Source organism: Beta vulgaris, chromosome 6 (assembly GCF_026745355.1).
Source record: "Beta vulgaris subsp. vulgaris cultivar EL10 chromosome 6, EL10.2, whole genome shotgun sequence".
Lineage (NCBI taxonomy): Eukaryota > Viridiplantae > Streptophyta > Magnoliopsida > Caryophyllales > Amaranthaceae > Beta > Beta vulgaris.
In genome coordinates this window covers 19,302,990-19,330,286 of record NC_079207.1, presented here as the reverse complement: position 1 = coordinate 19,330,286, position 27,297 = coordinate 19,302,990, and the positions used below count along the sequence as shown (strand labels likewise).

The window sequence follows — 27,297 nt, the reverse complement described above, 5'->3', positions numbered from 1 at the left end:
TGTCATTCACTAAAAGAATCTGTCCACATGTCATTTGCAAAAGCCCTCTCACTACCTTCTGCCACGTATAATTCTGACTAATGGAATGCATCAATTACAATCTTTGTAACTTTAGTAAGTTTGTATATTTATGTAGATTAATTTCTAACTATTTTCCTATTTAATATATATTATTAGCGATTTTTTTGGCAATTTTCTCTCCACTTTCCACATCTAACAAAAAAAATCATTATATCATACACGGAAGTAGATACATACTGTCAAACACCTATTTTTAATTCTCGGTAAAACAAGATACTTTTTAAAAAAGATGTTAAAAATTAAAGCTTAAATCATCAACTCAAAAATTCAATGACCACCTACTTATTAGGATTTAGTGGGGTTAAAGCAAAGAGAATTGGTACAACTTTTAATTAAACAAAAACATTAAGTGCATATTCACCGATTTGAAGTATAAACAAAAAAAGATGAAGTGTGATATAAAAAAAAAACTACCACGTTAGAAAGTTGACAATCTATGATTCCACTCTCACAGTCTCACTTAGATTTGCACTGGATTAAGAGGAAACAAGCGACATTGATGGAGTTTTTTCAAAATAGGAGTTTGGTTTTATATTGAAATTAAATGGAATGACAAAACAACAACCATATTATTATAAAGTCGGGCTATGGATGACGAAGATTGAAAAAATTCGTGTAAAATGAATTACCTTATGTACGTATTATTATACAACAACCATATTATTCTAAATAATTGGAGCTCAAGAAGATTTGATATACCATTGTCAATTACCTCACAAACAAAATAGTGATTTCGAAGTGTAGGAGCCTTTTAATGGATATATCTAATAGTAAGATAATCAAAGATCAAAGAATAACAAAGAATCTAGAAAAGGAGAAATAATTTTATTCTACAAATAATCTTCAAAAATATAATTAAGAAAAAAAATCAAATGTTGATTTCACAACTTAAAAGAGGTACTCCCTCTGTTTTTCTTTATCTTTCTCACTTTCCTGTGCACATCTCCCAACACCATTTTTGAGTTTAAATATCTTTCATTATATATTAGTAAAAATTACAACGATTGAATATTAATAATGTACTAATTGAGACGAATCAAACAAGATCCCACATGACTATATTTTTTCTTATAAATTGAAAAAATTGAGAAGATTCTCTCTAAGTATAAATAGTGCCAAGATTCTAAGTGAGAACAATAAAAAAAAAAGAGAGTACCTTTTAAGCAAAGTGTAACTTTTAATTTTAATGGTCACTTCTAGATTAATAAAATTGACGTATTTAAGGCAAAAAGTTACCCCTGTCCCACATTAATTTATTGTATATTTGTATATATGTGTTACTAAAGAATTTGTATAAATAAAATAGCATCAATATTTTTCAGTATATCTAATCAACAAAAAATCTCCCGTGTATTTTATCATGACATTAGCTACATCAGTCATTGAACGCACGGTCATAAGTCGTTTTAAAATATATTTTTTATTCACGATATGATTATAAAAACTTTAAATCACGAGCTAATATTCAAACCATGATTTAGGAGAAACATCCTAAAATCCTAAATTTACAAAACAAAATATTCCGCACACTTTAATGTGTATTTTGTTTCATCTATGTATTTATATATGTATATATTACGATTACAAGATTTTTAAAGTTTAAAAATGTTGTAACAAAGGATTTTTATATATCATGAAATATAATTTTACATTATTTCCATCTTAAAGGCACGAATTCTAATAATATTTATTGATTCAATAAATTTGAAACAAAAACTAACAACTACTTAATGATAAAAGAATTCCATGCATTATGCACGAGTCCAAATCATATCTATATAAATCCTCCCGTGCATTGTTGCAAGTGGGTTTACTGGGGCCGGTCGTATGCGTGGGTGCAGCCATAAATACTCAAATTTTTCTCCAAGAATATACACTTGCTAACGAAATAACATATATACATGAGTTATATTGATGAAACCATGCACATTGGCATAATATCCATAGACTTTTCACACCGTGGTCCTTTTTTGCAATTTTAATTATTTAATTTAACACTAACTTAATATATCAAAATCAACATAGGTACTACAACTTATAAAATTCACGAGAACAAGTTTATTGGAACATATAACAAAAACCTATAACTTCTACGTTGCTCATGTTGCTCTATTCATTTATTTAATATAAATTATGAAGTTTTTTTTTCTTTAAGCAAACTACATGTTTTACAATTGTAAAGTCACTGAGTTGATGCTCGAATTCTTGATCTTACTTTTGTAAGGAGCAGTCAATGTGAGATATAAATAATGAAATATATTGTTTATGCATGTAATAAGTCAAACTTATTTTTTTAATAAATTGAATTGAAAAATGTCTTTTCACTTTAATTTTTGTTAATTTATATTTAGTCATAGGATAAATTAAATGTCACGACTTTTAGGTCATAAATATTATTAATATTTAATTATTTACACAAAATTTCAAGGAACATATTGTAAAATAATAAAAAACTAAAATTTGAGGTAAAATATTAATCAACTTTTCGATCCGATTGAACACAAGTAACCATCACAACATGTATGTAAATGATATAAATAATATCTAATCTCAAATATCAAACAAGCTGAAATAGAATTGATAAAAATTAAGTATTTTTTTAGGTGCAAAAAATCGAAATATCATTTGTCATAAAATAGATCAACAAATTTAAGGTTGTAATTTTTGGCAATTTCGGTACGAAAAAAATTGAATTCTGGCAATTTCGAAGGGAAAGATAGAGAATGAAGGAAGAGGAAGAGGACCAGGAACAAGGGTGTATAACGAAGTGGTGGATGATTAGAGTGTTAGGGTTAGTAGGTTTATATTCAATTACTATTATGTGTATTAGGAGTATAATAAGTTTGTCATATTATTTCACTTTTGGTCAAAACAAGTCACTTTGAAGTCCAGATGGGTTACTTTTTAATTCAGAATGGGTCACTTTTAATGTTAAACAAGCCAGCTTCGTATAAGTCAATTGACCCATTTAGGGAATAAAGTTACTCATTTTTTTAAGCTGGATGATGTATTTAACCACGGACGATTATATGTTACTATTTCAAGAGTTACAAGCAAAAAGGGTATGAAAATCTTAATATTGATAAAGATTGTGGCAACTCATCTTTACAACCAATGTGGTTTATGAGGAAGTTTCTCAAAATGTTTGAATCGTGTATGAGTTGTAATTGACCCAATTTTTTATGTATCAATTTAGATAGTGTAATTGTTTTTTTTTTTATCACAATGTGTTGTCAATTCAGTTTGATTTCAATTAATCTCATTAAACAAAAATGTTGCTGACAATAATAACATGTCTCTTTTTGTCTGATAAAAAAATTATAATATCACATACAAATATGGCCTCCCGTGCATTTTTGCACGGGTGAAAAGCTAGTATTAATGATAAGATTCAGTAATAACTCTGCTGGTTTCTTTCCTCCCTATTTCAGGAGATATTGAAATTGATTCTCATTATTTACCCCTATAGCTCTGTAAATACAAAAAAAAAAAAAAACATAATAATCAACCAAGACTCCAAGAGTTACTTTTATACTGTCAAACTTGACATATTGCTAGATAGGAAGCTCAGCAAGAGTATCGTACTCCTAGTTGTGGACGCCACCGTTTCCTGGTTTAATAGGTGGAGGTGGGGGCGGATGTGGAGCTTGAAGCTTGTATTCCTCAATATTTGTCTGGGTGTACACTTCTACCTGCTCAATTACCCATCAATCAGTAACCGACTTATCGCTTTTTCTTTTAAGAAGGATATGGGGAAAACATTTTCATAAGAAATTTTACTTTTTATGTCCAACAAATGACCACAAAGTCTTTCTTTTAGGTTCCGTTTGATAGAGTGTAAAACGTTTTTCTGAAAAATTGTTTTCCTCTATTTTCAGTTTTACATTGTTTGGTTGGTAAAGGAGTATAAAACCATTTTCTCTTGGGGTAAAATTACACTCCCAATGATGGAAAACCATTTTCCCTTCAAAATGAAGGGAAAACTGTTTTCCTTATCTCTCTTACACACTCCTCTCATTTACTCCTTACTTTCCTTTTCATATTTCTTTCATTTTCATTGTTTTTTTCTTACATGGAACCAAACAACGAAAAACTAATTTCGAAATTGTGTTTTCCATGAAAATCATTTTACACTGAAAACGTTTTACGCTCTACCAAACGGAGCTTTAGTATCTTCATTCTAGCTAGTTTATTACTTCCCAAGTTTCGATTATTATAATACGATAATTTTATAGCTTACTAATAAATTAAATACAACCTAAAATCAGATTATGGCCTATTATCTAGAAAAAAAAATAATTTTTTCAAATTTCAATGAGGGCAACATTTTTAGGTGTTACACTCGTACACTTACATATTTACGATAAATTATTGCAAGATACTAAAATTATCTCTACGAATATAAGAGACCAGCCTTTAAAGGCTCCCAAAGAGCTTAGTCCCTGTTAACGAGTCCATCACCTTAAACTTATAATATGAATCTTTATTGTAATTTTTGTTCGGCTGAACTGAATTGTGAAAAGGAAAGTAGTTAAATAACTTAAATTAATCACTGAAACTTTGAGAAAGTAGTAGTTGAATTGAATTAAGGCTATGTTTAGTTCACCTGAAATTTTCTGATCTGAACTAATCTGATCTGATCTAAATTTATTTTTTCTGATTTGATCTGAACTGATCTGATTACAAGATCTTATCTTTTAGAGTTTTTTCAATATATAAGAAAAAATATAGTCATGTGGGGTCTTGTTTGATTCGTCTCAATGAGTACTTTATTAGGCCTTGTTTGGTTGTATATAGGAAGTCATACTTTTTAGGAAGTTATTTTTCCATGTATTTGAAATTCCTAGGAAGTATAAAATTGTGTTTGGTTGATAATGGGAAGTAAAACTTCATATGGGAAACTTACCTAGGGGGCCTAGGTAAGTAACTTCCTCCATTTTGGAGGAAGTGAAACTTCCTAGAAAGTGCAAATTCCCATAGTTTTACCAACCAAACAACTTCATATATTTCTACTTCCTAGGAATTTGCACTTCCCATGATTTATTTTGCCAACCAAACAAAGCCTTAATATTCAATTATTATAATTTTTACTAATATGTAATGAAAGATATTTAATAGTAATAATGATTTTTAAATATAAGCATGATCTGAACTGATCTGAACTGATCTGATCTGAACTTATTTTTTCTGATCTGATCTGATTATATCTGAAATAAACAAAAATAAGGTGAACTGAACATAGCCTAAAATTGTCTCCAAAGAATATAGCCAAGTCCATTTCATAAAAGAACTTGAGTTTTAATGCATGCACATTTGTGTTAAAGATGCAATGAACAAAGAGAAAAAACAATGAGAGAGAAAATTACGTGGTTAGTAACATTAAACTGTTGGTGAGTGGTGGAAGGGGAGGCAATAATAGTGCTGCTTATCGTATTTGTTTTACTTTCGTTGTTTGGAGTTGTTGAAGAAGAGTTTGCCAAGTAATTAACCCCTTCACCTTCAAAATTCTGTGTCTCAACCAGAACCACAATATTCTTTGTTGCTGTTGAACTTTCCATTTTCCCTTTATAAAATTCTCTTTTTAAACTTGTTTTGTTTGGGTAACTTGATGTTATTCCCATGCTCGAGGATGGTTATATAGTGCAAGATTTCTCGATTTTTCATATTTCATATTATTCCCATGTTTTTTTGTGTTCTTTAATACTATACCGTGTTGAATGCTGACGCGTGACAGTTAACCTGTGTCCCATGTTTTGACTGTGCTTAAGTAGCCTAATAAACCATTTGTGTGAGTGGATCGGGTTTAATAGCACTAGTCAGGCATTAACTCTTCATTTGACTAAAAATAGTGATGGTAGGTCGCGGAGCATTTATAATCATGATATGTTGATTGTAATAAGTACTCTTTGGTTTTATAATACTAGTCTTTTATGCACGCGATGTGTGTATTGATTATTTGGGCTTATTTTTTTAATAAGTTTCATCAAAATATATTATAGAAGTGAGATTTATAATTTTTGTTGTACAAACTACTGTAATCTATAAAGTTTTTAGAAATTGAGATAAACATTTACATGTAAAAGTTTTGTGGTCAAATTAAATTTGTAATTTTTTTTATCGAGTAACCATTTTTCTCATTATGTCAAGTTACTTTGTTAATGCTTATTTAGTTTATTATTGAAATTTTTTACCTATCTTTAAATTAGGAAATGATGTAATTGTACAAAATTTGAATATCCAATTAAGTACACTATAGCTCCGCCCTCGGCTTATATAATAGAGATAGTGTTTATTTAATTAACAAAAAATAAAAGTATTACAAATGTAAAAATTTCAAAAAAGAAAAAAAAATTCCCCCATTTCTCAATAAGTGCAACATAGAGAAAGTGAGGTAATATCAAGGAAAGTAAAAAGAGAGAAAGTTGGGATCACAATAAAGTAGAGTACTTCAAGTGATGAAACAAAGAAGTTGTGATCTCCTCTTACTTTTTGATGGCATATTTGTAATAATGTTGAATTTTTTCTACCATTTTGAGCTTGGTTGCCTTTATTGCAACTATTCTAAATAAAGAAAGGGGATACATATTAGAAAAACCTTATTTCTGTCTCTAAAATAACTTTCAACCCCGAGTAGCCCTAGGGGTTTGACAGCTGAGTGACCCACCTCGGGCTCCTCACGCCGGTAGTCGGGCCCCTCTTCCCTCTTCCCGTGCCAGTGAGTTGAGTTGTCCCCACCCCTCCCCCGCTGTTGAGTCGTTTTCCCTAGTTTCAATCACGGTGGCTAGGTTTCAGGGCCCTGCCCCGTGTCCCTGTTTCAGCTTCTAGTTTTTAAGTTTAGTTTCGCCGCTCGCCGCTAGGGGTTGTTATTTTTGTATGGTTGGTCGTCGTCGTCGTCTGAGTGTTGTGCCCCTTCCTATGTTTTGGTTTTGGTTATGTTGGTGTTTTGGTCAGCCTCGTTCTCACACTTAATTAAATGTGGGAGGGCTTCATTTTTTAGTGATAAAGGTTGTTCCCGCGCTTGGACGTGGGAGCTCGAGGGTTCATGAGTTTAGGAATAAGAGCCCCATTTTCGTGATTAGATGTGTGAGGGCGTTCGAGTTTAGGGTTAAAGGCCCCGTTCTAGCGCTTCAACGTGGGAGGGCTTCAAGGTCCTAGGCTTCTCATGGGTTATGGGTTTGGCATATTTACGGTCTCTTATTGGGCGAAGATCGTAGTGTTGTGTGTGGTGAAATCTTTTTATTTTCTTGTTCGGTTGCATAAGATAGCCTCTATTTTTGATAGTTTTCTAGGAGTTGTAATCTCCCCTCTTGTAGGGGTTCTAAGTTTCTTTTGTTGTTATTTAGTACTTCCCGTTCACGAAGCTAAGAGGTTTGAAGTTGCGGGAAAAAGTCCTAATTGTTTAATATCAAGACGAAGATTCAAGTTCAATTTGCCATAGCTCCAGCTAGAAAAGATGTTAAGTCATCGAATTTTCAATATGGTTGGAAGATTAGTAACATATTATAGATGCGGTTTCGAAGCGTCTATATTAGTAAAATGAATGAAGATCTTCGTATATCTTTTATGTAAGCGTGCGTTATTATTGTTGTAGATGCCGTATGGTGTTTTATTAATAATAATTTCCCAATTCTCACTAAAAAAAACTAATAAGGAAAGTGTTACACTTACTAAGAAACGGAGCTAGTATTTAACGAAGTGTTTTTTGGTACTTTTGTCTTGAAACTAGTTCTTTATTTTTTATTTTTTCTTTAAAAAATTAAAAAGTAATAAATGTTTTCTGAAATGGTGTAAACAATAAAGGGACACATATTTTGAAAGAAAAGCAGGGGTATATTTGAACGTTTATGTATACATTAAGGATAACATAGTCCAAATGAATTGATAAAAAAGAAAATAGGTACAACATTTGATAACACTCAAAAAGAAATATGAGCACTATATTGTAATACCGTAAATTTTGGGAAAATTATGGATATTTTAATATTTTTAAGTAAAATTGGAGATGTTTTAAATAGCTTTTCTCTTTGTTCTTTTTTCTATAAAAATCATAAAAAAATTTCATTGTAATACGTGTTGCTCACATATATTTGTAGCTCTCATAGGTTGTAATGTGTAGGCCTTACTTTTACAGTTGGTTTTTTTTTTTTTTTTTTGACAAAGGGTAAAGAACAGAAAGCAAAGGAAGGTTAGCTTTTCCTTGCCAAGGTGGCAAGATTATGGGCTAATTTGACCTCCTCTCTACTTACCTTAATACAAGAAATAAATAGAAAGCTATTGGCTTTCCTCCTGATATCCCTAATGATATTGTCTATGTTTTGATTTGTGCTCTTAGAATTTTTTAGGGTCGCGATAACTTCACTGCTATCCGATTTTATGATGAGTCCCGCACTGCGCCATTCCATATCTGATATTGCTTTTAGAACGGCATATGCTTCTGTTTGGACTGCTGAATTGGCAAAAATCTTTGTCGCTGACTCTTCCCGGGGATCGTTGTTTATATTTGTCCATGCTATGGCCGCTTGGCACTGGTTAGAGCTTGTGTTCTTCTTCCAAGCGCCATCCACCACAATGGTTTGGACGCTAGAAGCGTCCTTCTTCCCTATGGACCATTCCAGATTACTCGAGACTTCTGTCGCCCTGCACTCCTCCTCTCGTCTCGTTCTCCTTTCCTTGCTATTCCTTTCTTTCCCGGCGCGAGCAGAATGGTCAGTTATTATGTTCATTATCCTTCCCGGGTTAGGAGAGATTCCTTTGAAGATGACTTCATTCCGGTGGATCCAAATTCCCCACAATGTAGCAACAAAATCTATTTCCATGAGTATCCCTTCCTTTGCCTTTTCTAATCTTGTCCACTTTCTCATAGATTCTAGGCCTTATTCCTAAGGTTCATTAGTAAGGTGCCATTTTATTAGACAAAAAACACTTTTAAAGGGAAATTAGTTATTAGCCCGGGCTACTCCCCGAATAAGAAAAAATTTCATTTATTAATATAGTACTTTATGATAATAACACTAAACAACTTAGTCTAGTGGTTAGAACTTTAGTATGTGTACTTGAGGTCTCGGGATCAAACCCTATACTATGCAATTTCTTAATTTTTTTAGTGTACATGTAATACATGAACTAAAACTCCCTAGGAAGAGCGCCACGTAGCATAGTTTCTTGTTTTCGCACGCCTTTTAATATATTTGTATAGATGATTTTCGCAATTGTAGAGTACTTTTCATTTGTTTTAATTGGTTGCATAAAAGTTAGAGAGAAAGAGGGAAATGGAAATGAAAAGAGAATAGATAGAATGAAGGTAAAGAATAAAGAGGATGATATGTTATACTTTCATACTAATTTTATCTTATTATTTACGGTATACTATTCTTTTTATCTTGGTCCCAAAAAATCTATTACCTCTGTTTAATATTAATTGTAACGATTAGACATTTTTTCTACTCATATTTTATGTTAAATTGTTGTAAATAATATGAAATGAAGGTAGTATTAAATTATTTAAACTAGTGATAAATCTTACTCCCTCTACTCCCTCAAAAACTAAGGTGATTGTGATAAGTGATGATGATCTACAACAAAAGGGTAACTGCAAAAAAAAAAGCCATATAGTAAATCCTCATCTTCTTCAATTTTCAGAAAAAAAGAATGATGATGATGTTAGTGATGCTGAGTCTTGTTGTTGATGATTTGGGTTTGGTTTACTTTTTTCTTCATATTGTGTTGATCTGTTAAGTTTTTTTGTGTTTGTTTTTGATGAATTTAAGGTTTATTTTGTTTCTGTAACACTATTTTGTTTATTGTTTATATTATGTAATGGTTAAATTATGACTTATTAATTTAAATAAGGATGATGATCTCTGTCATTCGTTCTTGACATATTCGATCGGGTGTTTAATTGAATTTGGGTGTCTCTCTAACTTTGTTATGATTGAATTTGGGTATTTATGTTGGCCTCTCATGTTCTAATTGAATTTGGCATTTGAATTTGGTTTCTCTAACTCTGTTGTGATTGAATTTGGGTATTTATGTTGGTCTCTCATGTTCTGATTAAATCTGGCCTATGGATTTGGTTTATCTAACTCTGTTGTGATTGAATTTGGGTATTTATGTTGTCCTCTCATATTCTCATTGAATTTGGCATCTGAATTTGTTTTCTCTAACTCTGTCGTGATTGAATTTGGGTATTTATGTTGGCCACTCATGTTCTGATTGTTGGTGGATATTGGTTTATGTTATTGGTTGTTTATGAATCATGTTTCATGGTTTCATAAATCTAGTTATTGGTTGTTTATGAATCATGTTTCTACTTTGGTGGATACTTTGTGTTTCAATTGTGTGAAGTAAGTGTAATTAATGATGGAAAATTTTTGCGATTGAAACATTCTAAGTTGAAGAATTGCTCTCTCTTTACCCTGTATGCCACCAGTCCAACTTTGTTGACTAATTTGAGGCAAATGTGGTTTGAATTGAAGAGCTATTTCAATTTAGTTTATGAAATTTGGGGACATATGAGATTACAACTAATCTTACTGATTTTTTTAAGCCACAAATTGGTAAGTTTTTGAAGCTAAGTTTTTCAAGCATGAGTCATGATCATAAACAACCAATTAGTCCTCTTTCAACCAATTTTTTTTTGATCAAAAGACCGTTTTTGCATTAAACAAACAACTACATTTGGCTTATTTTGCTACACAAAAGAAAAGTTACTAGAGTTTCCTACACAACTAACAAAAAAAGAAATTGTCTTCTATTCACATAGCTTCTTCCACTAGTGGAAAAAACCTTATAAGTCACTTAGTAATAGATAAAACCACATCTGAAAATATACATTAAAAATGGGAAGGAATGTTGAGAATACAATCTGATGCGGTCCTCTTGTGGATCGCATCAGATTATTGTTATTTTTTGCAAACGAACCCACATAATTTGCAGCCTTTGGACCAACACCGAATTATGGCCCAACATGCAAAAAATTACGGCACAGCACGCGAACACATTACGGCCCATACACGACCAAATATGACCCAAACTCTCTCTCCTCGCTCATAACCCCAATCACCACTCTCATACCCAAACCCTAATTTTCCGCCTCTCCTCTCTTCTCTCTCTCTCTCCTCTCTACTCTCTACTCCTCGTCATCCACTCGTCTCCTCTTTCCTCTTTCCTCTCTACTATCATGCATCCCTAATTAAGAGTGAAACGAAGAACGAAGATGAACGAAGAAATGAAGAGCAAAACGGGTAATGAAGAAACGATGAACGAAATGAAGAAATGAAGAGATGAAGAATAGAAGAACGAAAGTGGTTCGTTTGAGTTTTGATGGGATTTTGTTTTTGTCTTTTTTCTTCGTTTTTTCGTTTTGTTTTTCCAGATTTTTTCGTTTTTTTACGAGATTTCTTCGTTTTTGTATTTTTTCTTCGTTTTTTTCGTTTTTGATTTTTTCGTTTTTCTTTTACGAGATTTCTTTGTTTCTTCGTTTTTTCGTTTTTTTCGTTCTTTTACTAGATTTCTTCGTTTATTCGTTTGAGTTTTTTTGGTTTCGATTTTCGTTTCGATTTTTTTTTGTTAAAGGCTCTTAATTTTTTCATCTTTTTTATTTGATTTAGTTTTTTTTAGGTCTTAATTTTTTATCTTTTTCCTTTTTAGCCTCGTCATTTTCGCTTCGCTTTATATTGGTTTTTTTGTAGTTGTTGATTTTGGATATGTATTGTAATTTTCTATACATATATAAATTTGGATGGTATGTTTGTTAATTTTCTGTACACATATTTTCTGTAATTTTATACTCCCTCCGTCCTCTATTAGTTTACCCCTATTCCTTTTAAGAGTGTCACTTATTAGTTTACCCCTTTCTTTTCTTTTTTTGCTATTTTTAGAATGGGACCACAAACTTTTCATCATACAGATATTCAACTTTAAGTATAAATAATCTTTTCTCTCTCTTTGTTTGCCCACAATACTATTCCTCCTAAAACTCTGTGCAAAAGAAAGGGGTAAACTAATAGAGGACGGAGGGAGTATATAATATTTTTTTGTGTTAAAGTTGTTCCTCTGTATTTTTTTTTTAATTATTGTATACATATTGTTATAATTATCGTGTTATAAGTTGAGTTTTTTGTGTGATTATTCGTACTATATTGTTGTAGATGGATTTGTAAATGTTAAATCTGATTTTTTGTGTGTGTAATTTTCCCTATTATTTGGACCGGATCTAAGAGGACACAAAGCACACAAAAAAGTGCTTTATACAAAGCACAGTACTGTGCTTTGTATAAAGTGCTTTTTTTTAACACCAACAATTGACATTCTGATGCGGTCATTTTATGAACCACATTAGTATTTTGACTTACTGATGCAGTTCATAGGCAAAACCACATCAGATTATCGTTTTCTGATGCGGTTTTGGATCGCATCAAAAACTATTAATGAGTTGCTGCGCCACCACCTGATATGGATCAAAACCGCATCTGAAAGGCCAGTTTTGACCGCATCAGGTGGGATTTTTTCCACTAGTGTTCACATAGCTTATTGTTGCATTCACATAGCTTCTTCCTCACCTCCTTGTGCATTGGAGCTTGAAGCCCCATTAATCACCCTCTCCCATGCATCAACAACGACCCACATTGGTGCAATTACTTGTTCTTCTAAAACACCGTTCTTCTCCATTTTGTTCTTGTGTTACATAAGGAAGATCATAATTGTTTCCTCCACCATCTTTTAATATCTCATTCAAAACATATTGAAGAGACAACCAAACATTGCTTAAAATTTTATGGTCTAGCTCATTATAAGCTTGGTTCACAGCAGCTAGCATGTTGTCAATGTCCGTTGGCATCTTTTTGTGCATAAGTGATTGAATGGATCTGAAAAATCCAAGGTCTAGGATGTTGGTTGTTGGATTAAGATTAAAGTGAGCCCATCTTGTTCACATTTTGTTTGCCATCGTGGATCTTCTTGTGTTATGTGAGCTTTGGCATTGTCTTTTTGTATGAAGATTGTTTTTGCACCCCCCCCCCCCCCAATCATCATGTGCCAATTTGCTTTGATAGCTGGTATGATTTGTTCAATTAGCATGCTTCTAGTGACCCTCTGGTTCACTGACTCAATTGCTTTTGTTACCATGGTTCCCCCTTGCTATGTTTTTTTATGCTCTCTTTGTTGGTTCTTGATAAGTGAATGGGAAAATTCCTCCCATCAAAAGTGCAGTGGCCTTCGTTATTGTATCTAGGCCTCCCCACCACTATTGTGAACATGACTTTCGGAATGAACTTACTGCAGATGGCTGCTCTGTACTAACTCTTCTCATCTTTGGCTAAATAAACTCTTTGAGATTTGTTAGTCAAGTAAAACCATTTTTCATCCAAGTGCATAAAGTCCTACACTGGAAAATATTTTCTCTTTGTAATTGGATTATCTCCCATTAGTAAATTTGATATCCATTGCAACCTAATTTTTTGTTGGCATCCTTCAGACCAGGGTGCAATGGGTTAGTGTGTGGCCTAATTAGTCCTCTTTGAACCATTCTATGGAATGTGGTCTTTGAAACACCAATTAATGTGCCAAGATCTCTAATGCAAGATCTCTGCCCCATTATTAGTTTTGTTATGTCACTTGATTGAACTTGTATCCTCTTCCTACCACATAAGTGCAATTTCCACTTAACACTATTCCTTAGCATGGTTTCTATAAAGTGTTTTGTTGTATTCCAAATACGACTAACATTATTTGTTGCAACATTAAACTGAAAAGAAGTTAATTCCATGCTGCCATATTGTAACTTACCTTCTTCTGCTCTGTTTTTTTTTTTTTTGGCAATTCAAAGTTGTTATTAATAACCAAAAAAAAAACGGATACAACCAAAAGAAGCAACATGGCTTAAGGGATAAAGGAAACTCCCCCACCTTCTAGGAAGGGTTTGGAGTTACCAATCATGAAATAGCCCTACAACTCAACTAATCAGCAAACTCATACAATAAGAATCTGCCTAAGCACCTCAGTGCACCTACAAGCAACCCTTATACACAATTTGCTTAAAGCTTTGTCTAGAATCTAAACAAGCCCCCCCCCCCAAAAAAAAACAACTTGATTTCGTTGCTGCCATATGTGATGGGCTGTTTCTGCATAGAGCATCATCAACAATTGATTGTGAGGCTTCTTTCTATGAGCAGCATCAGCAAGAGCTTGGACTTCACCTGTTATCAATCTGGGATGATTAGCCATATCAATCTGGTTGAGACACATTTGCCACAGCTAATTAGAGGGAGGGCACTCAAAGAACAAATGAGAGCTAGTTTCACTAGCATTTGAACACATTACACAAGTGCTGTCAGCCAGCATTCCCCATTCACAAAGTCTACTCTTAGTAGGCAACCTACCATGAAGCATCAACCAAGTTATAAATAGGGCCTTAGGACTAGCCCTATTATCACAAATAACACTTTTCCACTGGACTGTAGGGTGATCACCTCTCATAATTTGATACAGCTTTTTAATGGAGAAGTGAGCAACAGTTAGACATTTCTGAGTGTGAGGTTCCATAAAGATGTCTCTACTAGCCCAAATCTTCTTCAAAGCCTAAGAGAGCCTAGTAGGGATGGGCATAGTGAGAAGAATATTCTGCTTTATATAGTAGGCATGGATCCATTTGATCCACAGCCTATCTTGTTTCTGAGTAATAGCCCATAAGTGCTTAGCCACTGCAGCTTTGTTCCAAGTAACAAGATCTTTGAGGTTCCAAACTCCACAAGACTTCTTTAAACATAGATTATCCCAAGCCACAGGAGCCTTCCTACCTTCACTCTTACCACTCCACAAGTAATTTCTGCAAATACTCTGAATTTCTTTCAGGACTTTCTTGGGCAACACAAAAATTTGACACCAATAGAGTTGAAAGCCTTGTAATATAGAGCTTACAAGTTGCAATCTTGCAGCATATGAGATATTTTTGACTGCCTAGGATCTAACTCTAGCAACTGTCTTTTCAATAAGAGGCTTGCATTCCTGGTAAAAGAGCTTTCTTGTAGTAAGGGGAACACCAAGATACTTAAATGGGAAAGATCCCATAAGCATCTGAACAATAAGCTGTAACTCACTCCTTTCTTCCTCTGTAATCCCTGCAGTGTAAAGGTTACTCTTATCAAGGTTAGCAACCAGCCCAGAAGCATGAGAAAATGTGGTGAATGCATCAAACATGAGCTACAAGGAACTAGCATCTGCTCTAGCAAACATCAAGAGATAATCTGCAAACATCAGATGAGTGATGTGAAGCCTCTCACATCTGGGGTGGAAATTGAAATCTGGATTGTGTTTGAGGCTGCCCAAACACCTAGATAAGTACTCCATGCCAATTGCAAATAGAAAAGGGGACATTGGGTCCCCTTGTCTCAATCCCTTCTTGGCCTTAAATGGCTTACAGGGAGCCCCATTGATCAAAATGGAGAAAGACACTGAAGAAACACAAGCCATAACCCAATTAATGAATCTGGAGGGAAAACCCAATTTATTCATCATCATCTGGAGAAAAGGCCATTCAATAGAATCATATGCCTTTTTGAGATCAACTTTCATCATACATCTAGGAGAGATGTGCTTTGTGTTATAACCTTTAATGAGCTCAGTTGCCAGCAGTATGTTATCAGAAATATTTCTACCTGGCATACAGCCAGCTTGAGCAAGATCTATCACTTCATTGATCATGTTTTGCATTCTCCTTGTAAGAATCTTAGCAATAATCTTGTATAGAACTGAGCAACAGGCAATAGGCCTAAAATCTTTCACATAGGTAGGATGTGAACTTTGGGAACCAAAGTAACAAGGGTGCAGTTGATAGCATAATAGAGCTCTCTAGTATTAAAGAAGTGAGCAATAGCCTTGTATACATCATGTTTAATGATATGCCAAGCTTTTTTGAAGAAGAAACTATTGAATCCATCAATGCCGGGAGCTTTGTTATCATCAATAGAGCTCAGAGCTTCATCAATCTCTTTTGGAGTAACATCTCTGATTAATTCGTTGTGCAGAATTTTGAGAAACCTGCATTCCACTTCTCACCAGATGAACATCAATCAGGGGCAGAGAATGATTGGAAGAACCAAGGAGTTGCTGATAGCTAGAACCCAATAACTTCTTCCTGAATGTCACATGATTTAACAAGTTGTCTTCCCTGAGAATCATAAAGAATACCAATGCTATTTTTATTGTGCCTTTCCTTCATAGCTTGAAAGAACACATGAGTATTAGCATCTCCTTGCTGCAGCCAGAGAATTCTAGATTTCTGCCTAAATGCAGACTCTTCAATAGAAAGGAGCTTCTGAAGAGCAATATAGTGTGTTTGCTCTAAAAAGGTAAGCTAGTCATCAGTTGGCTTGAGCTTTAAAGCATTTTGGGTATCATTAAGCTCTTGTCTAGCCTATTCAATTTGGCCAGTTAAGTGAGCAAAATCCCTTTTATGCGATCTCTTAAGGTGGAGCTTAACTTCCTTAAGCCTCCTCCATATACTCTACATCATATTATCACCACTATAGCTTCCCCAGTTACTTTCTAAAATAGGGAGAAACTCCACATGTTCAGCCATATAGTTGAAGAATTTAAAAGGCCTGCCTTGATTCTGACCTTCAGCAGCATATTTAAGCACAAGAGGAGAGTGATCAGATATACCTGGATTCATAACCTCAACCACAGCACTACTATATTGAGATAGCTAGAGAGAATTAACAAGGCACCTGTCAATTTTACTGCATGTCCTAGCCTCACCAAGGCTTTTATTAGACCAAGTGTAGAAGTGACCCACAGCCCTGCATTCCCCTAAATCAGAGTTGTTTAACAAGTGGACAAAGTCTTGAGTTTCTGATGTACTAACATTAGCTCCATTGAGTCTATCATCCATTTAGGCAACAACATTAAAATCACCCATAACACACCATGGGCTATTCATTGTGTCATTAATAGCCATCAAATCTTGCCATAAAGGCTTTCTAGTCTCCACAGTATGCAAGCCATAAACCATAGTGAGCCAATTCTGCGTCCCATCACTCTTGTCCACAATTAGGCCATGAAGAAATTGGGAGGATTTGTTATATATAGTGGTTCCCAATTTTGCAGGATCCCAAGCAAGCCAAATCCTACCCCTATCAGAGTGATCATAGTTATCATCCCATACCAACTTATTCCCAAACTTCTTTTTAATTTTGATACTATTATGCATTTTTACTCTGGTCTCCAGTAAAGCAAAACCATTTAAGTTATTATAAGCAATAAACTTCTTTACTTCTACTATTTTACAAGGATTATTTAATCCCCTGATGTTCCAAGTGCACAGCTTCATCAACAAGGAGATATGGTAAATGTGCTTGTCCCTGCTTCATCCACCAAATGAGTGATAATATCAGGCCCTCCTACTTCAACATCCTTCCCCTTCTGTCCTCTAGTCACTATGTTCCACACCGGAGGAGGAGCTTTTTCTTGTTGGATTTCCTCTGAGTGTGATAGAACTGTGTTAGAGATAACCTCAGCTTCTCTACTAGTAGCTTTTCCCTCAACTTCTCTACTAGTAGCTTCTCCCTCCTTCAAAGACACACCCTCAACTGTAACTGGTTGTGTTGGCTCAGTGGGTTTGTGAGTTGGTAAGTCCCCTTGATGAGTTACCTTAGGAACCCACTTCTGCTTCACTTCTTGCTCCTTGGCCCTGAGAGGGGCCTTCTTAGGACAATTGTGCCTTATAGCATGACATTTAGAGCAATAGGGTGGAGCCCATTCAAAGTGAACCTTCTGTTCAGTAATAGTACCATTAATATCTTCAATATTAATAGTTTTAGGTAGCTCCTTAGTGACATCAACTTCAACAACTAATCTTGCAAATGTAACTCTCTATTGTTTAGAGGTACATTCATCAGCAAATAAGGGCACTCCAATCATACTACCTATCCTGCTGAGTGATTCAGGCCCCCAGCAATTCAAAGGCAAATTATATAATCTTATCCACAATGGAATCACTCTAAGCACTTCAGCTTGAAAATCAAAACTAGGGGACCACGCCTTGATAATCATAGGTCTACTATTAAGCATATGAGGGCCAGAATATAGGATCTCATTCCTATCCTCTATGCTAGCAAATTTGACCAGAAAATAACCCTTTTCATGAAGAAACACAGTAGGTTTAGCTACATTATTCCATGCTTGCTCAATGAACCAAGTAACATCCCCAATAGAGGGTGTTTGGCCAACAACATAGAGTATTACAGCAGTAGCCCACACCTCAGTCAAAGATTCAACTTCAGTTTTGTCAAGCTGAGCATACCTTTTTCCTTCTTTCATCATAGGAGGAACGAACTTCAGTGAGGTACCTTTGGCTGTAAGGGTTTTGTCAGCAGCCACAGTAGACCATTTAACTGGTCCAGTAAGCTCCAAGTTTCTCACTACTCCTCCTTCACCTTGCTTCCCCTGTTCTTTCCATTGCTTGTCTGAGCTAAGAATCTCCTCCTGTATACCAGAAATATGCTTCTCCTTACTTACATTTGTACCCTGAGGAGTAACAAATGAAGTCTCACTATGTGTCTGAAACACACTCTTCATTGCTTCGATTGTTTCTTCCATCGACTTCGTAGCTACAGAATGTCCAGAAACCCTAGTTACTGTTCCATTAGATTGCCCCTGATTGCTTTGGTTTGCAGTACCTTTAGCATTCTTCCCTTGTTCTACTGACTGTTGCGGTGTTTGTGGTTTTTTCCGGCGACCCATTGGTGGTGATTGAGTAGTTAGCTTAACCCATAAGCTACCGTACACTACCCATGGAGAGAAAACCTTTTAAACTTTTGTGGAAAGAAATTGTTAATTTTTAGCTAAGTTCTCTTCTTCTGCTCTGTTGAGTGTAACTTGTTATCACTGCTGAGCATGTTCCTCAGCTTCTAATGAGGTGTTGCAACTTCTTCTTCATTGTGTCCTGGTGATACTGGTGGTGCCTCATTAATGTCCACGTGGAAGCCCAAATGCACCATATCCCCACACTCCAATTCTGGCGCAATATTAGTGTCGCTCTCCTCATAGTCACTTGGAGACCGAGCTTCATTCAAGTTCCACTCTGAAGCCATGAAGGAGCAGAGGATGATGCTTTGAAATTATTATTTTCAAAAGTTTGTTCGTGTAATTGTGATGAAGATATGAAGAAAGGAAGATAAAGTCTCTTGTTTTTGTACTGATCTCCTAGAATCCTTTGCCCCAAAAATTTTTTGGGAGGGAAATTTGTGTGATTTGTTTACAGCCACTGGATTTGCTGTAAAAATTTGTAATCTGTGTGAGTTTTTTTTGTGTAATCTTATTGGTTGATAGAAATAAAAAGTGATTTCATTGGTTGATAATGTTAATGATGGATTTGCCATAAGTTGGTTTGTCAAAAGCTGTAGTGGGATGCATCTACCGCACAAAACCATCGAGCTTCTCCATAATCATTTCCGCTCAACTCACTAATTCAGCAGTTGTTTTTCTTTTTTTATTATTATTAAAGCAAATTTATGTCCTTCACTATACAATTGAATCTATGTATTTTATCTAAACTAGACTCCATATGCCTTAATTTTATCGAAACTTATATTATGGGATGGAGTATGAATTCTTTTTAAGAGATGGTGTGTAGCATAACATGATTGACTATTGGTGGTTATGGTTCTTATAGTTTATTGTTTTGTGGTGAGGTCCGGAGTTATGTGCACAATAGTTAGTGGTGAAGTGGTGGACCGGGTTATTGGTAGTTGGTTGGTTATTAAGGTTGGGTCTCACTTGCTGGAAAATATATAAACTATGAAGTATCTTTTCAAGTATCAAATTTCAAGATCTCTATAATTTATGGTTTAATGCCACTTTTTGGCAATAGATATAAAATAAATTACTTTGGACCTTGGGAGTGGGAAGTGGGAACCTAAGATAAAAAAAAAAAAAAAAACGCTCCTTTTGTTACTTTAGTGCAAATTCACCAAACTTCTGTAGATGAGTAATTCGACGAAACTTTGGTCAAAAACCACTATATCTTTCTCTTTGTACTCTGTTTTAAAATACTAACAGAAATAAAATTACAAATGACCTACTTAGTACTTGCAATGATATTACATTGCACACGTGAATATTCATGATTCATGAGAAACGATTACCGCAGCACATTAGACTAACTACATAGATGCGAAAGTTCTAGTCATACTTCAAAGTTTAAAGTCAGAAACAACTTATCTACAATGTATTGTTACCTTTCTCGTAAAATAAATGCAACTGTTCAAGTTCTATCACATTATGAGCGGCTAAATACAGAAACCTATACTACATGGATAGAACTTGAAATGTCAAAAGATCAGTTCACATGAACTCCACAAGTCTTAACTTCTAACACCTTCTAAAACTGGGTGCATTTTTTTCTCTACCTCTAGCTCTAGAACTGGCTTTTCCTTCTTTCTGCTCGTCCTGATCTTCCTCATTCTTCAAAAATACACCTCCCTCCAGAAAAATTTCAAATTTTCACACTCCAGCCACTTCACTAAAAACAAAATCGTTCATTTCTCCTGCAGTATAACAAACAGGACATTATTCAAACTTCATTGTAGATACCACATACGTCCATCGTGCAGAAACACCAAACAAGTCAAGGGGCTGGTTACAGCCTACAAGTGACATGGGAACTTCAATAGGGATACAGAAATTTATGCACCAGTAGAGTTGTATAACTGACCTGCATCAAAGGTTTGAAAGGGAATTTGAAATCTAACCAAGCTTAATTATAATCCACAACAGCTGACTGGTACCATGCTGAGATCCTGCAGATTTGCCATATACATTACTCAGTAAAGAGTGAAAGTATGCCATGTGAGTTCCTCTAAGTTTACAACTTTACACAACATGATAAATTTTTGTTAACAATAGTAGAGATGTAAATGTAATTTGAACCAAATGTGAAGCCCAAAAAGAGCTTGAACCCACACACCAACAGCCGAACACCCCTCTAATTTGACCTAGGGTAAAGCAAGGCGATTTAGTAGACACCATCAATCTTTCGCCTCCTACTCCCCTCAATCTAGACGATCCCTTGGAAAGTTAGCAAACAAAAAAAAATTATACGTCATATAATAGCTCTGCGTTGAAGAAATACATTTTTAGATAGAAACTTGAGGAAAGGTGTTAACAAGCCGAACTAAGATTGGGGAGGGGTTGCTCGGCTTGTAATACTTTTACTCGAACTCGAGCCGAGTCCCGAGCTTTTTCGAGCTTAAATATTCTAGTTTAATTTACCTTAAAACTCAACTTTAGTTAAAAAATTATCATATATTCTATAAATAGGTTTACACTACTTTGAGTTTTTCACAAGCATTTTGCATAATTTAAGTTTAAGTTTTTATTTAATTTCTATAATATGAAAAATAATATAGCTATACATACTTCGAGCCTGCTCAATTTTTTTGAAATCAAACTTTGCTATGCTCGGCTATGGAAAATTCTGAGCCAAACTCGAATAGTTTGCGAGCCACCTAGGCTCATTCCACCCCTAAATCTAGACAGGTTATAAGCCATATATCAGCATAACAAAGAAAAAAACCTTCGATATTGCAACAAAAGTAGACAGTTGAATGCAAATTAGCACAATTCATGTCAGCAATATCCAGAACAGCATGTCATTCCTCTCAAAATCTAACCATTTCTAGATGGTTTCCTATCATAAGTGTACCTTCGAGAATCTCAGTTCAGAGTTGATATTCTATACCACACAAGCAAGGAGTTTCGCATTCATTGCCCCACTGGTATAGCGTACGCCATACAGGGTTTGGATTCTGGATATGGCCATAAAGATATCAAGTTTGCATCTTTGATTCCCAAAAACTACCACGCGGGAAAAGTATGGCCAAGCTTTGTTACTTCTGACTGAGTCGCTGATTCTCAAAGTAATTTTATCAAGCAATCACCCTTCCCCCCAGCCGACCCACACACATAGAACACAAGTTGCACCAAGAAGAAATGTCAGCCTAAGTCCAAGAAACAAGCACCTGCAAAGAATGCCAAAATGAAAGCTCAAGAAATGCCAACTGCAACGTTATGTTAATCAGACTCCAATTTACCTCAACTAGCCATGTGGAATGTACAAACTTTTTTTGCTAAATTGGATAAATTTAACACCTGAACAAGTATTCTTGCCCTATACTTTTTTGCTGAGCGAGAGTACTGTAGCTATGATGTACACCTCTGACTTGTAAGTCACTCACTAAGCCAGAAATTTGGATTTCTTTTCCAATCAAAATCATCAAATAGTAGAACATCAACGGTAAAGAAACTTCATTACCACTCAAAACCACAAGTAATGATACCTTTTGAAGAGATGGATGAATCGGAGAATACAATAAAAATACTTACTATGGATAGTGGGATAAGATTTTTTCACACACCATACATTCATTAACATTACCACCAACATTGACTACAACCTACCAAATGGGCCGTAAAAGAGTGAAATTAAGAGTGTGTATTCTGGGACATACAAATTTCTTGTTTCTCAGCTCACAAACTGTGGATTTCATAGGGCATATATCTCTCTCAGTTTCTTCCTTGTTAATATTATGCAACAAATCCACCTCGCCCACCCATTTTGGTGACTTATCACAGACGTGGCAAGAAAGAGGACATGGGGAGCAACGGTCACCTGCAATATTGGCGGTAAGGACAGGATAATCAGGGAATGTCAGAGGATATTCTTAATTCACAGATTTAGGTGAGCTGTATGGTCAGGTGTCCTGTAGGAGGAGTAAAAAGGAAGCTGTAGCTAGATATAAATAAGAAGAGAAAGGAAAGGTTAAGGTTAAGGTATCCAGAAACTGAGTGATTGCTTAGTGTAATTGGGAGAGATCTTGGCCTCTCGAAAGCTTTGACTTATCTTGTAAACTCTTGATGAGCTTCACGAGTCTAAGGTGTTTGCCAAATTAGACCTGAAATCGGGGTATCATCAATATTTTGCTCAAACCCGAGTATTCCCACAAGACCGCATTCCGCACCCACGAAGGGCATTACGAATTCTTAGTCATGCCCTTCGGATTGACGGATGCTCCGGCAACATTTCAATCGCTTATGAATGAGGTATTTCGTACCTCCCTTCGCAAATTTGACTTGTGTTTTTTTATGATATTCTGGTATATAGTGCCAATGAGGAGCATGAAATCCACTTAGCTATGGTGCTGCGAACTCTTGAAGAAAATCAGCTGCTTGCAAACTTAATGAAGTGCGAAATCGGGCTACCGGAGGTGGCTTACTTGGGTCACAAAGTCTCTGGAGATGGGGTAGTGGCAGGTTTTGAGAAATTTTGAGCCATGGTGGACTGCGCACCTCCAAAGAATTTGAGGGAGTTAAGGGGGTTCCTAGGTTTGACGGGATACTACCGAAAATTTGTAGCCCACTATGCTCAAATCGCATAACCTCTCACTACTAGAGAGATTGTTTCAGAAGAAGCCAACAAGGCATTTCAAGCACGGAAGGCAGCCTTGATAAACACCCCAGTCTTGGTCTTGCCTAATTTCAAACTTCCATTTATACCGGAAAAACTGATCAGGTTATGGGGTAGGAGCGGTGCTAATGCAAGATCAACACCCCATAGCTTTCTATGGCAAATTGCTAGGCCCCCGCGTACAAGCTAAGTCGATCTATGAAAAGTAATTGATGGCAATGTGCCTAGCCATTTAAAAGTGGAGGTACTACCTCCTTCGGCGACACTTTATTGTTCGCACTGGTCACCAAAGTTTGCGATTCATTATGCAACACAGAGAGGTTGTTCACAGTATCAAAGATGGGTAAGCAAGTTGATAGGGTTGGACTTCGAGATTCAATACAAACACGAGGGCCTCAAAAAGAGTAGCCGATGCACTATCTCGCAAAACTCGGGGACAAATTGAACTAGGGGCTAATGTTGTGTGCACCCAAGAGGTAGATTGGAACGAATTACAGAAGGAGATTCAGCAGGACTTGACTCCAACAGTTGATGGCAGATCTCCATAGGGATCCAAAGTTCCAAACGCTCATGCGTATTACTCCTTTACAGAGGGGAGGTTCGTGTACAAAGGAAGGGTGGTTATCCCTAAATCCTTGGTATTTACTCCACGGCTGTTGGAGGCACATTATGACTCGTCACTTGGGGGGACACCCGGGAGAGATCTTGGCCGCTCGAAAGCCTTGACTTATCTTGCAAACTCTTGTTTTCCATTAATCAAAACCGATCAGCCTCCTGTGATTAACCATTTTCTTCTTGCTGTGCAATTTTTACTCTTGCCATTGTTGTGAGTTGAACTTGCATATTTCAGTTTGTCACATATTAGAAGAGCATATTTCTGTAATGGATTACGCCTAGTGGAGCGCAAACCACATTATATTCTGAAGTTGTTATTTTCTCTCTAGTTTATATTACAAATTGCTTCTGCTCTTGTGATGAAAGGCGAGCTTTATCCTCAATGCCTCAAACAACTTTGACATCTATTTAAAATCTTCGATTTGCAAGGCCGTACTTCAAGTTTACAAGAGACAGGGCATATCTCTCCCCTTCCCCCCAAGCAAATCCCTTCACAGGTTAGCCAGTGCTTAGTTTAATTGAGGTAGAGAAACAGATGGAAAGTCATAATTCCATGGTGACTACAAATACTGATGCAACACACTTAAAACAACCATGCATTTGATAGGCAAGCTTATTTTGACTCCTTATAATGGAAAGAAGTAAAAGATAATGAATCAGAAAAACATTAGTATACATACCTCTAGCTTAAAGGGAAAAGGACACTGTCGGCATGAATACTCTCTTATTCTGAGAATCAAATCAGTATTTAAGTAGTTCATCGGTGCCTGTAAATAGATGATTGATGTTTCAAAGTATGCAATTACGTCTTTGCAGTAGCCTTTTGAGTACTTGTTTCTTTGGAGTTTGTAGAGTTCGTTGAAGACCCAAATGCTCCCAGGGCCTCCAGGAAAAATCTCTTATTAGGGACAATACCATCTTGGTCCATGCGCTTCAATAACTTTTGTAGAAGATCTTTCATGTTTGCCTTAGTGTAGGCTTTGTAAAGAAGTTTATAAGTCGAAGAATTTGGGCGAACACCTAAATTTTGTGCACTGTCCAAGAGCATGTCTGCCTCCATTGGTAGGCTACTCAAGCAGTAAACGTCTAGCATAGCGTTTAATGTTGACACCTTCAACTCTTTCTTAGATGCAGTGATCCCATCAAATGTTTCCCTTGCTCTGGAAACAGAGTCGCATAATCCATACATCATAATGACACTCTCATATGTAATATAGTTAGGAGTATATCCCATAGTGGTTATACTCTGGAAAACACTCTCGGCTTTCTCCCGTAGTCGTGCCTTCCCATAATTAACAATCATTGAATTAAATGTGGGAAGTGTTGGCTTTTCCTTAGAACGTAACAAACTCTTGTAAACTTGCTCCATCTTCTCAAATTCTTGCCTCTTTCCATAGGCATCAATCAATAGATTAAAAGTGATTATATCAGGCTTACATTGATTGATTTTCATGCGTGACAATACATCTTCCATTTCCCTGATCATCCCATTTTTTCCATATGCATCCATCACACCATTGAATGTGTAAATATCAGATGAAACTATGCTCTCTTCAAGATCCTTAAACAGAGCATTAACTTGATTAACATTACGCGCTTGTGCAAAAGCTCTTAACAGAATATTGTATGTCACGATACTTGGCTTGCAGCGCTCTATGCCCTTCATCTTATCAAGATATCCAAGAGCTTTCTCCAAGCCCTTCGACTTATCACGAGAATGTAGATGTGCAGTTATGAGCGCGTTGTAAACAGAAGTGTCAGGCCGACACCCACTATTGCGCATCTCTGAGAAAAGCCACATTGCCATCCTAGTTTGACCTCTTTTCCCCATTACTGAAATCAATTTCGAATACACACCGTTGTCTGCGATATACCATCTTTGTTTCTGCATCCATCTAAACACCTGAAAATTTAATGCAAAACACTTACAGTAACAAGCTTCTTGAATGTACATAAACAATTACTGAAAAAGTCTCCTAGGACCCGAACCAATCCCCTGAACCTGATAGATGAAGCCTTATTTCTAACATCATCTAGCAGTCAGTATTTCGAATTTGAGGAACAAATAAGCTGCAAAAAGGTTGCCGAACACTATCAATTCGAGCAAAATCAAGTAACAGTACATCTTCAGAATATCCAGAGAATTTATCCATCACACTTAAGCATCAAACTTTTGTACAATAACACAATCAAGCAACTGCACCAGGAACAGTATTCACAGAATATAAACCCCAAACTGGAATTAGCATATAAATACTTCATAAGAAACAAAGCTTTCTTCTTTATCATTATAAATAATGAAACCAAAATCCAGTTTTCGTTTTTGTAAATCTCAGAAACAATAAATTACCCACAAAAGAAAAGAATAAGAAACCATAAATTCTAACCTCAAGACATTGAAGCCACTTGTCACTTTTACCTAGGTCTTCAAAGAGCATAAAACAATGCTCAGTCCTCAAAATTTTGACGTATTTGTTCAATGTGGAAACCAAGGGTTCCTTATCAGAAAAATTCCGCAAAATCAGACGAACAAGTTCCTGCGCCTCGGAATTCACGCTTTTAGAAGAAGATCTTTTGTTGGGTCTGGATGAAATGCAGGTAATTTTGATGATGGGTTTGTATCTGACGTAAGATTTCTGTACTATAAATGGGTGGAAAGCGATTTGGGAGTGGGAAGAAGAAGATGATGAAGAGAAGGAGAAGTTTAGATTAAGAGGGTTTTGGAGAAACCCAGTTGCTGCATTTGTAACCATCTGAAAAGAGTTGTGAGATAATTTGGAGTTTTGGAGGGAAAGAGAATGGGAGTCGGGAGAGGAGACGGATGATGGAGTGGAAGTGCAGAACAGTGGAATACTGGATAGACACTTACTAGATGCGCTGGGACTGCCCCCTGCAATTCGGGTAATTGACTATTTGCTCCATATTGTTGTAATATTCTATGTAAACGGATAAAACGGCGCCGCCCATAATTAGACACTACACTGCAGTTATGCAGTGATTTGATGTATCACCGGGTGAATTATTCACCCGGCACTATATATACCGCACTTCGCGGGAGAAAATAAACAACACAACAACAAGAGCTTACTCTCCAATCTTGCTTAAAATCTCTCTATAATACAATACGTTATCAGCATGAT

The 27,297-nt window shown here is 35.7% G+C and overlaps 3 protein-coding genes and 1 long non-coding RNA gene across 7 annotated transcripts; all 4 read right to left on the bottom strand.

Annotated features, from left to right (window-relative positions):
- Positions 1-3,491: 3,491 nt before the first annotated feature.
- Positions 3,492-5,730, bottom strand: LOC130591927 (uncharacterized). The gene is made up of 2 exons (XR_008969879.1): positions 5,448-5,730; positions 3,492-3,773 (listed from the first exon to the last, which is right to left on the bottom strand). It is a non-coding gene; the product is annotated as an uncharacterized LOC130591927 (long non-coding RNA).
- An 8,928-nt stretch (positions 5,731-14,658) lies between these two features.
- On the bottom strand, positions 14,659-15,276 carry LOC125498839 (uncharacterized). The gene is made up of 2 exons (XM_048647135.1): positions 15,049-15,276; positions 14,659-14,937 (listed from the first exon to the last, which is right to left on the bottom strand). The coding sequence occupies exons 1-2, from the start codon at positions 15,274-15,276 to the stop codon at positions 14,659-14,661; spliced, it is 507 nt and encodes a 168-aa protein (XP_048503092.1).
- Positions 15,277-15,279: 3 nt separating this feature from the next.
- On the bottom strand, positions 15,280-15,780 carry LOC125498840 (secreted RxLR effector protein 78-like). Its single transcript, XM_048647136.1, has one exon. It carries the CDS (start codon positions 15,778-15,780, stop codon positions 15,280-15,282), a length of 501 nt encoding a protein of 166 aa, XP_048503093.1.
- A 4,503-nt stretch (positions 15,781-20,283) lies between these two features.
- LOC104896102 (pentatricopeptide repeat-containing protein At4g39620, chloroplastic) lies at positions 20,284-27,033 on the bottom strand. 4 transcript variants are annotated; one of them, XM_048645744.2, is made up of 5 exons: positions 26,545-27,033; positions 24,838-26,060; positions 21,782-22,097; positions 20,792-20,876; positions 20,284-20,723 (listed from the first exon to the last, which is right to left on the bottom strand). In XM_048645744.2, the coding sequence occupies exons 1-2, from the start codon at positions 26,908-26,910 to the stop codon at positions 24,960-24,962; spliced, it is 1,467 nt and encodes a 488-aa protein (XP_048501701.1). In that variant the 5' UTR covers positions 26,911-27,033; the 3' UTR covers positions 20,284-20,723; positions 20,792-20,876; positions 21,782-22,097; positions 24,838-24,959. The 4 variants fall into 4 exon arrangements, with proteins under 4 accessions (XP_048501701.1, XP_010681107.2, XP_019105797.2 ...); XM_010682805.4 differs by having other exon boundaries at positions 20,284-20,624; XM_019250252.3 differs by lacking the exon at positions 21,782-22,097.
- Positions 27,034-27,297: the final 264 nt, after the last annotated feature.